The sequence below is a fragment of the Mauremys reevesii genome, linkage group 15, assembly GCF_016161935.1.
Source record: "Mauremys reevesii isolate NIE-2019 linkage group 15, ASM1616193v1, whole genome shotgun sequence".
NCBI lineage: Eukaryota > Metazoa > Chordata > Testudines > Geoemydidae > Mauremys > Mauremys reevesii.
In genome coordinates, this window is record NC_052637.1 from 27,441,923 (window position 1) to 27,452,891 (window position 10,969).

The 10,969-nt window shown below is 50.7% G+C and overlaps 1 protein-coding gene across 8 annotated transcripts in view; it reads left to right on the plus strand.

Moving 5' to 3' along the window:
* Positions 1-10,969, plus strand: part of SEPTIN9 (septin 9) — a 260,037-nt gene that overhangs the window by 225,157 nt on the left and 23,911 nt on the right. For all 8 annotated transcript variants that reach the window (XM_039500934.1, XM_039500933.1, XM_039500936.1 and 5 more), the window contains 3 exons: positions 2,934-3,125; positions 10,279-10,407; positions 10,791-10,872. In XM_039500934.1, the coding sequence (XP_039356868.1) occupies positions 2,934-3,125; positions 10,279-10,407; positions 10,791-10,872 (403 nt within the window). The remainder of the gene's footprint in view (positions 1-2,933; positions 3,126-10,278; positions 10,408-10,790; positions 10,873-10,969) is intronic.

A 10,969-nucleotide genomic window follows, 5' to 3' on the forward strand; every position in this document is an offset into this window, starting at 1 on the left:
TGTGCTACTTGGGAGAAGTGAATGCTTCCTAGGGCCAGATCCATGTGAATCCTGACTGGCTTACAAGAGGTTACACGCTCTTGTGGGTCACTGGCAGAGAGGGGATGGTGGATGTGAAAGTGGCTGTGTTTGGATGTAGGCTTCTTTAGTTCAGCTAAACTTACACACGCACACACTCTCAGTCACACACACACATGTTTTTGGACTTAAGAAGGGGGAAAAAGCACCTAGCACATCATAAAAGGCCAAAAATAACAGCAGAGTGAGGCAAACAAGCCAGGAGAGGGTCTGATGTCATCCTCACTAGGCCTAGCAGCAGTGAGGGAGGAATGTGTCCAGAGCCTACGAGACTTCCCAAAAGGCACTGATTATCCCAGAATAGAGAACAAAGCAGTGGCCCTAGGCTAGGGGTTCTCACAACAAAATTTTTGGTGGCCTCAGAGTGCGGCCACCAAATCTTGCTGGTGGCTGCTCTGACCATTTTTCCTAAAATACTTTAGGAAAAACAAATAAATATGCACATACATATGTCCAACTCATTGTCGTTTATCTACGTAGGGGTTGGTTTTTTTGCAGACTCAATAATAAAAAATAATGTACAGTTGTCTCTATTCTTTACTGGACCTAAACAATAGAAACACAGATAAGGTGCTTTGAGCATTCCTGTCTTTTTTTCTTGGTGTTTCTTTTGCTTTACTTGGTTGCTTTTTTGTTTTTTGTTTTTAAGACTTGCTAGCTACTAAGTGTGTTGTGAAAAGTGATATTAACAAACATACAAATATCATTTTCACAGCACACTTACTCAGCCTTGGCAAGCCTGGGTACAGAGGCAATGGGGGCCAGAGGCGATGGGGCACTGGGGGAGGTGTGTGGGGGGGTAGGAGTTAAGGGGAGATGAGCTCGGGACCAGAGCATGCCACCACGTAGCCAGGGGACAGGGCCTGGCGGGGTGGAACCCGAACCCCCTTGGCTGGAGTCTTCTACCACCACCACCCCAGGGCTGAAGCCCAACCCCCACCCCAGGAAGGTGGGGAACTCACTGGCTGCCTGTTCCTCCAGCTTGTGTCTCCTCACACCTTCGTGTCAGCTGTCCAAAATGGGCCATCTTGATTATCACTTCAAAAGTTTTTCTCCCCTGCAGATAACAGCTTCTCTTAATTAATTAGGCTCTTACAGTTGGTATGGCTACTCCCACCTTTTCATGTTCTCTGTATGTATAAATTTCTACTTACTGTATTTTCCATTCTATGCATCCAATGAAGTGGGAAAGCCTATGCTTAAATAAATTTGTTAATCTCTAAGGTGCCACAAGTACTCCTGTTCTTTTTTCTCCAGAGGAGGGCAGGTCCAACCACTGCTGGTGGCCCCTGGGGAGAGGCTGCTGCTTTGGATGGGGGAGAGGGGGAGCAATCACTGCCAAGGAGGCTGTGGCCTCAAGAAAAGTCCCTGGTGGCCACATTTGAGAAATGCTGCCCTAGGCTGCAAATTCCAAGACCCATGTGGGTGTGGGTGTGGTGGGGGGGTTGAACATCCTATAGGGTGGCAGCTTTTTGGGTTCTACTGAAGTTTTTCTCTTAAAAACTGAACAACTTTGGCTCTCATTGCAGGCTCTGGTTCCTTCTGGGAAGGGAGAATTCATGAGCTACTTTAGTTTGGGGGCCCCAGAAATAACACACTGGCCCATGGAGCAGAAATATCACACGTGGATTGGAGATGCAGTTTAGCTATTCCCCCTTTTAATTTACAGGGTTTCCCTGATCAAGCCACTTCCAAACTAAGTGGGGCACACTTGTACATTTCGTAATTACCCTTCAGCAGCTTAAAGCTGCAGCGTTCCCTTACAGGTAGCACGAACCTGCAGCTCTGTTAACATGTTGGTGTGGGAGTTACTAGCCACTTGTTTTTTTCTTTATTAACAGAGTAATTGAAGCTCTTAATACCCACACGCTACTTCCTCCCCTTGCCTCCACATACACTCTTAATAGTGACAATACAGTGGAACTTTACTAATTCTCCCTCTGCTAATCCACAAACCCAACAACGGTCTCTCAAACCAGGCAGTCGCGTCCTGTTTATGAACAACGAGTAGGGGGTTGTCTACACAGGGAAATTTACCAGCAGAACTACACCAGTATAATTCTCTCTGCAGCTATATGCAGTGTAAACCAACACCCCCACCCCACCTTGTGTGGATGTTCTTTCAGGATTTAGAGTGGCCTCTTTTCAGCCTAGCGTTTGTCTCTTTGGAAGCAGTTGAAGCAGAACTGTAAGTGCGATATAATACTACCACTACGGCTGAGTCGGTAAATTTCCCTGTGTAGACAAGCCCTTAGTAGCAGGGTCTGTGCTGAGATCTCATCTCACTAAGACTTCATCAGTCTTACTAAATATTCTGACTAGGACACTTACAGGAAGGTTCCTTGGCTCTGGAATTTGCCTCCCTCCTTGCTGTGATTGATTTGCATAATCAGATTTCTGATGATCTTTGGGATGACACAAGAGCAGCCTGTTCTACCAGGCAGCTCTTGTGAATAGGGGGTGATGGTGGGGGGGGAAATGATGGGGGTTGGGAAGATATTGCAGCAGGAGGGGTCTCTGGTATGGGCCTGGTTGGGCAACCTATTATTCCATTTTAAATTGTTTTAAATAAGCTTTATAATGTGCTTAGACCCAGAGTTGGGTGCAGTGCATGGTAAACCAAGCTCACTGCACTCCATGGAAGCAGGGTCTGTGATGCATTATCCATTTTTAACCCGTCTGTCCCCTTCACTTGCAGGGATTGGCTAGGTTAGTCATTGCCACTCATGCTCAGGGCATCTCTTTTAACTTCCAAGCTAAAGGGAAAGAGGGTGTTTGTTGCCGTCCCCTCCCATTGCTCTGCACTCAGCATTTACTTCCCAGAGTTCCTCACTGCTCTTCCTTCATTTCCACAGGTCCAGAGGCAGTTCCCAGTTACACGCCCAGCATGACGGACACCGCCAGAGACACCGGCCTCAAGCAGGCGGCACCACCGCGGCCCGAAAAGCCGGCGCCCGACTTCAGCTACGTCGGGATCGACGCCATCCTCGAGCAGATGAGAAGGAAAGCCATGAAGCAGGGATTTGAGTTCAACATCATGGTAGTTGGTGAGTTCTCATCAGATGCTGCTCTCCCAGGAGATGCCGGTTGCTCTGTGCTTGGTGGAGGACGAGCTGTTTATTTGACAGCTCCTTGGCAGGATTATTCTCCCTGTAGCTTCTACAGGAGCAGCTTCTAAGATTTAATGCTGGGATTCTTGCATTAGGAGTCAGCAAACTCCCTTCCACTTTGAGGGAGCTGTCTTGCTGTCAGTTGTTAAAGTGCAGAGTGGGTTGGGATCAGTGTTGCCAGGCATCTCTTAGCATTTAAGAGTTTATGTGCCCTTAAATCTAGTGGGGGCTTCCACAGCCAGACCTCATTGCTACCACGTAGTGTGCCCCCACTTGTGCCATGGACCACGGAGTCTTTCCCCTCTCTGTTCCTGTTTTGTCCCCAGTGCAGTGGTTTGATGGTATAAGTGGGAGGCCAGGAGTAACTGCATGATTTCAACCTCTTCCTGTGAGTATGTACAGCTCCTAGCACAATGGGGCCTGGTTTTCGATTGGGGCTTCTAGGTTTTACTGTACTACAGACAAACAAGTAGTAAGCAGTGATTCTGCCTGGAACAGTGCGGGACTCACCCCTGCAGTGCCTCCTGCTGGTCATCTTGAGAATTAGCTTTCCAGCCTCCGTAGCACCCTCTGCAGGCCAGTGTCCCACTGCCGCTTGGCCTCTGTGGCCCTCTGACGACCCTTTCTCTGGATGCTGCCCCCAGGCAGTACCCCCACAGTTTCTGTGGGTCTCCTCACTCAGGGGAACCCCCACCCACTATCCCCACCTCGCTTCAGTATTGGGCTACTGCCAGTCACCATCTAACCCCCAGTCACTGGGGCAGACTGCAGTGTCTCAGCCATTCATCATTAGGCAAGGGGGGTATGGACCTGCTGCCTCGGCCTACCTGTGGGTTGCCCTCTGCAACCCCAGTACCCAGTTGGCCTTAGACTAGGCCGTAGCCTGGTGTTTTCCAGGCCGGAGCTCAGCTCCCTTAGCCTTCCCCCAGCCCTGCTCCCCCCAGGTACCTTCAACTCCCTAGCAACCAGGCCCTTCTCCCTCTACAAAGAGAGAGAGTGTGTCTATGCACCTGGCTCAAAGCTTTTTTATAGGGGCCGTCTGTGGTCTGTTGAGGTGTGGCTCCCGGCTGTGCCTACTTCCCCAATCAGTCTGGGAGCTGCCTGCCCCAGCCACAGCCGTCTGCTGGGCTGTTCTAAGCCCCTCAGGGCAGGAGTGGGTGACCATCCCACTACACTGCCCAAGTTGTATGGTGAATTTCCCCAGATCTGCTGCATTTACCAGGGGATGCCAGGCGCTGTGTGAGATGGTGCTGCTTGTGAAACAAGACCTCAGAGCAAGGCTCTTTCCCTGAAAGGCCTGGGGGCGGGGGAGGAGTGCAGTTTACAGGTGGGGTGTATGAGGCTGGAGATGAAGAGGGGTGTGCAGGAAGGGGGCTGGAAACCGACACCATTATCAGGGTAGTTGCTGTGGTGTAAGCAGGGCCTGTGTGGCATGGCACAGTGTGGCCCCGGGTCTCTACTCCCCTGCAGCTGAATTCTTGATGTGTTATGATGAAGAAGAGGGGCTGTCGCTTTGCGTCCCAGTTGCCTTCCCTTTTCCATTGCTGTGTGGGTGAGGCACAAACCACTCGGCTCTCAGACCTGGACTGGGGGTGCAGCAGCTTTATAAGCAGGGGAGGAAATAACACTGACGAATCGCTGATGTAATTAAAGGACCCGAACGGGGCTGGCCCTATTTTGAGGCTCCTCTGGCTGGACCATTTGCCAGCCTGAGTGGCCTGCAGCATATAAAAGCTTCTCCTGGGATCCCAATATGCAATGTACTCTGGGATTATAGCATCCCTGGTGCTTGTGGTATGGGGGCAAGGGGGAGGAGCTTTGCTTTTCCCTCTGGCCTTGTGAATGGGGAGCTTGGTGCCAAAACCCGATAAGCCGACAGACATTCTTGAGCTCTTGTTATCCCTTTGAGGCTGCAGTGGAGAAAGAACAAGGAACCTGGAGTCTTCCTTCAGTCCCCCGCCATCTCCACCACCGCAGCCCACCTGCCCTCACTTGGGGGCCACCGGTTTCCTTACTGCTGCTCTAGCTGCAGTTTTCCTTCTGTGGTTATCAAAGGTTCCATTTTATGAGCCTCTAATTTAATGCGTCAGGTTAAAGCTGCCTGCCTCAGCAGATAGCAATTGAAATCCGAGCACGTGGACTCCATAGGTTTGGTTATTAAGGGGGAGGCATTACAGAAGAACAAACTTTGAAGCAGCATCTGTCTATAAAAGAAATGAGCACAGCCAGTGCGATTTGTGCTCCCTGCGCTATCCATGTGTCTCTGTAGAACTGTCGTCGATGCTCCGTGCTTTGCAGGGGTACCCAGATCTAAGCAGCTCATCTTCCAAAGTTCAAGGTGGTTTGCCTGGCCCCATGAAACTCAGCCTGGGATCTGGAAGTCAGAACCCATTTGACTAGGGTGAGCATGTGTCCCGTTTTGGCCAGGACAGACCCCCTTTTGAAACCTTGTCCTGGATGTCACGACTCTGGGCATTTCTCCCATTTGCTCTTGCCCTAGGCGAGTTGCAGAGGAACGTTCAGGTAAGAGCAACAGGGAGAAATGCCCAGCTTTGCCAAAAAAGTCATGATGCCCGTGATGGCGGCTTGGGCCAGGTTCAGGCCAGCCTCCCACAGCTGCACCCAATGTCCCGTCTTCAGTTAGGGAAATACGATCACCCTACACTTGACTCCTGCGTAATCCCCAGGAATAAGCGCTTGCAAAGCAGCTTGTCCCCTCCTCAGTTCCTCTTGAGCCAGTGTAAGCAGGACTTGGCCAGGGTGACTGACCCGTGGCAGGGTGCAAGGGGAAGAGAACGCAACACCGAGTCTGCGTGGAGCGCAAGCCCTCTGGCATGTGTGGTTTTTTCCTTGTTTTGTTCTCTCCCTCAGTGTCTCCTGCTGGTGGGGATGGAGCGGGACAGTGTCTGCTCACCCCTCCTGGTGGAGGGTACAAAGCACTGTCTACCTGGGCTGGCGAAGCAGAGAAGGAAAGTCTGGGGGTCGAAGACTACTGGAGTGGCTTGGCCTAACCTGCAGTGTGTGCAGGCACTGTCACTTTCCTCTGACGTCTGCTCCCCTGGGAGCCTGATTCTGCACCTGGCTTCCCACCCCCCAACATGCAGCTCTCTTGCTCTCTCTGCCCTCATCCCTTTCCCACATGCTCCTGGACAGCCGGCGCCTCCTTGCCGGTTACCATGGTTAGCCCCAAAGAGCTGTGCAGCGAGCCCAAAACCAGGCCTGGCTCACAACAAACCTGGAACTTGGGTCAGAGTCACTGAGGCTGGTGAGCCTGAGACAGTTTTGAGGGGGTTACAGTAGCTTCTCCCTAAATCAGCTGCAACTTCAGCTGAGTTTATGTCCCCCAGAGATCAAGATCCTTCATGAGATCCGAAGTTGCATGAACTGAGAACCATGGCCCCTGCCAGGGCTGGACTTGCTTCTGCCCTGTCCTGGGATACCCTGAGTTCACAGCTTGGGGGTGGAGCCCAGGAGCCACAACTCTTCTTGCCGTCCCATGGCAGGCTGCAGTGGGAAGGCACCTCTTCCTGCTGCAGTTCTGGTGGTGATGGGAGACTTTTAAGTGGGGCCTGACTTGCCTAGGCAGAATGCCATGTATGGTACTGAAGCCCATGCCTCACAGTGGCTGGAGAAAACTGTTCTTTCCTTGGCAAGCTCCCGGCTGAGTGTTCACAGGCCGGGGAATTCGTGGCAGCCTAAACAAGTGCTGAAACTCTCTGCCTATCACAGGAAAACACAGGATATGCAACAGAGGAGGCGGGAGGTGCTCAGTGCATGTGAATGGGAGGGTGACCCTTGCGATGGATCACTGAGCTTTATAAGGACAGGTTGGACAACCATCTCTCGGAGATGGTCTAGGGTTAGCTGGTCTGCCTCAGGACAGGGGGCTGGACTAGATGGCTTCTCAAGGTCCCTTCTAGCCCTGCAGGTCTGAGTCTGAGGCCCCAGGATGGAATTTCCCATCATCCCCCTCACTCTCTCCTGCCTGATTAAATACCACAGCAAGTTTGGGAGAAAACCGGCTTCCTGAATCTGTACAGATAAGGGCAAGGGGATGGGGCAGCTGCTTATTTCAGGGCTTCCATAGAACTGAGGTATTACTTTGGGGTAGTCTGTGTGTCTGTCTGTCTCTGTCTCTCTCTGAATCTGGGAGTCTTGCCATGTTCCTGAAACTGTTTGGAAGCCTCCCACAGTTCTCTGGTTTGGGCAGACAGAAGGGAGAAATGAAGAGTAGTCAAGCAGTTTCAGTCCTTCCTGATGGGCTTAGTCTAGAGTATGCGCTCTGTGGAATCCATCTGAATGCAGCTGAGTGGGCTTCTCAGGGTTAGCCTAGTCTTGTGGCAGTGCAGAGCACCCAGAGAACCTGTAGTGGAGAGAAACTTCCCAGGCAGCTTGCTTACAGGAGCTGTAGAGAAGCACACCTTTCCTGGACACGTTCTTTCCACTCAGTTCTTTCTCGGTCTGTCCTCTGCCTTGCTTCATTAGTGCACAGCTGGGCTGCCCCACAAAGAGCCAGCCAACACCCCACTGTACTGCCCAGACCCTTATCTAGGTATAATATGGCCCCCACTCTGGCATTTGAGCACTTGCAAAGACAGGAGCTATTATCCCCTTTTTACACCTGGGGAAGCGAGGGGCAGTGAAATTAAGTGACTTGCCCAGAATTACACGGGAAGCCTGTGGCAGAGCTGGCAATTGAACCCAGGTGTCCTGTGACCCAGTCTGGTGCCTTCAACACAGGACCATCCTCTCTGGGGACCTTTGCCACCATGGGCACTACTAATGTCCTCTACAATACTGTTGAGAGCTTCGAACAGATTCCTGGAAGTGTTTAACTCGTGAGTCAGTCTGGATTTACCAGAACTACTTTAGTCCCCTAATCCCTGCCACTAAGGTGTGGTTACCGCCAGGAAAAGGACTATGCAAAAAATGGCTCCTTACTCCGGGGTATTGAGAAGCTGCAAAGTAACCGCTTTCCTGAACAAAATCAGCATAGTATGTACTGACCAGAGATGGCCAAAAAGCTTCGCATTCCAACCTCTGTCTCTGCTACCAGCTCCCAGGAGCTGCTCTTCTCTAGTGTTTTTCACTCTAGCTAATTAAACAGTGTCAGATGCAGGAACAGACTAGCACAGGTTGCAGCAATGTATCACCTCTTAATTAGAAGCATATGAGAAAAACTAACATGATCACAAATAGAATACCTAATTAGCCTATTTTGTTTACAGTTCAGGCATTGTTAACCCTTCTGTTGCTTGATGAAACTCTCTGCAAAGGGCAAAACACTTAAACTGTATTTGTTCCCTGTGTTCCTTTTGCACCCATAACTGCTCTGCCTACTGACAAAAACAAGACTTCCTCCTGTTGGCATGGCTAAAAGCAGGTGGGGAGATACTACGGGAGAGCAAACCCGTGCAAAAGCTTTTGGGACCTGTGAGCTTTCTGGATGCTTGGGGGGAGGGGAAGGGGCGTATTTTGATCTTCTGGGCCCTGAAAGGATGGGCATGGAGGTTGGGTGTGGGGCAGAGGCTGGGAGCTCTGACAGACTAAGCTTACTCTGAAGTGTTTTTGCAAATTGAGTTAGAAGCTAGTGGCCCCACTAGTTATCTTGTCTGACAGCATTTTTCCTAGGAATTTTCTAGCACTAGCATTGTGCGATTTCTCCTGGAACATTGATCTAAACAAGAGAGATGGATTTAGCCCAAGCTGCCATGTGCTGCCCAAATCTGGCCTTTAAGAGACCCTCTGGTCCTGTTAAATGTGACTGATTTCTGGGGCCAGAGCCAATGCTTCATCAGTTTAACTGAAAGAACCAATCAATCCCCAGACCTAATTTATTCCCCTTTGTGATCCCAGCCATAAACCATTGGATTGTGGTTTTAGCCCAGGCCTGCATCATTAGTATCTCTCCCCTGCAGGATTTATTGAAGAGGTTGGGGGAAGTGGTCTGTCATGGTGGATGATCAAAACCATAAGATACAGTTTAGAGTGTCCTCTTTAATATCGGCTGAGATAAAGCTCGAGGGAGCCTTGCAAGGAATGGAATTCATGTGGGACAGGCAGTGAAGGAAGCCTGTAGATCAGCCCTCCTGTGGGCCATTTCAATCTGTAAGTCCCTTTAAGAGAATCTTTATTGAAGGAGTCATGGCAGAGGGAGAGCTCTTCTGCTTCCCATCCTCTTATTAAGGAGGGAAATGGTTATTGCAGCCTCATAGGGGCAAATAAATAACTCAAGATGACTGTGTGGCCTCTGTGTTGGCTCAGTTAAGGTTAATAAAGGGGTTCTGTAAACATTAGCCCTTCAGTGCTATGTGTATCTCTGCCCTTACGGGTCGTGTGAGCCGCTGCTGTTTAGCTTACTGACAAACTAGCTATTCACATGCTCCCCAGTGAGTTTGTCTAGTTGTGCCCAAGTGGGCCGTGTTTTCCATCTAGCGCGTCTTCAACCAAGCGAGATCTTGTTCCATAGTGGAAGGACTCACTTGTCTGACTTTGCTCTACGGGGTGCCGGATTCCTGCGCTTTCCATCCCACATCTCCGGGCAATGTCTTCAAACACACGGGTTTTGTGTTCCACTCTGAACAGGGACAGGGAGCAGAGAACCGTATTGATTGCAGGAGAGAGCTGTTTCCACTGAGTGTGTTGCCTCATTGAAAGTGAAAGCATCCTTAGTAAAGAGGGAGCTGCAGTTCCAGTGATCCACACCCACATGCTGAGGTCACTTCACTAATGTGTGGCATGAGCAGGAGAACCTTCCCCCCGTCAAAACAGATCTTGGCTGAATGGGCTACAGGAACCGCTTTGCTATGTCAGCCAGCAGGGGGCACAAAACATGAGCTGGTCTGAAATGCACACGTGTACCCAGCCAATATGCAGCCATCTGCTTGTGTGAAGAAATATCACAGAGGGTGTGGGAAATGCTGTTAAATTCTGCAAAGAAACTGTTGGTATGTGCAATGCCACTGCCTGCGGAGTTGGCCCCACCCTAGTTAGCAGAATGTGTTCTTGATGCATGGTGTGGACCGGGAATTCCCATAAAGGTAAAATGGAGTCAATTCCAACTCCAATTCTGACTCTCCCTGTCCTCCAGGTCAGAGTGGCTTGGGGAAGTCCACGTTAATCAACACTCTCTTCAAATCCAAAGTCAGCCGGAAATCCGTTCAGCCAGCTTCTGAAGAGCGGATCCCCAAAACCATCGAAATAAAGTCGATCACTCATGGTGAGTCTCTTGGGCACACATGCAGTTTGGGGGGTGACAGAGCTCTAGAGGCTCCTCCTAGGCCAAGAGAAGCCAGAGCATCTTCTCCGTATCCACCAGTCTAGACTCCTTTATGCCGGAACGCAATCAGCTGAGATTGCTGGCAGGGTATCGTGCTTCACAGGGGGTGGAGTTATATGGATTATTGAAAGAGCTGAGCTGCATAGTCTCTTCTTTATAATGCAGTTGAAATGCCACTGATGTGATAGGATGCTGTATCTTTGGAGGGCTGCAGGTACCAAGCCTGCAGCTGCTTGGAGAGATCTCTGGTGGTAAGGCAAGGCTGCATGCTGGGCCTGTCTCTGCTTGCGGCCTATACCATCCCTTGGATGTCTCTGTTTCAGATATTGAGGAGAAGGGCGTCCGTATGAAGCTGACTGTCATCGACACCCCAGGGTTTGGAGACCACATCAACAATGAGAACTGGTGAGGAGAACGCTGCCCTGGGCTGTGCTGCTGCTTGGCTGGCATAGGCCTTCTGTCATGCAGACCACCTGTGGGGGTGGGGACTCGCTTTGCACCA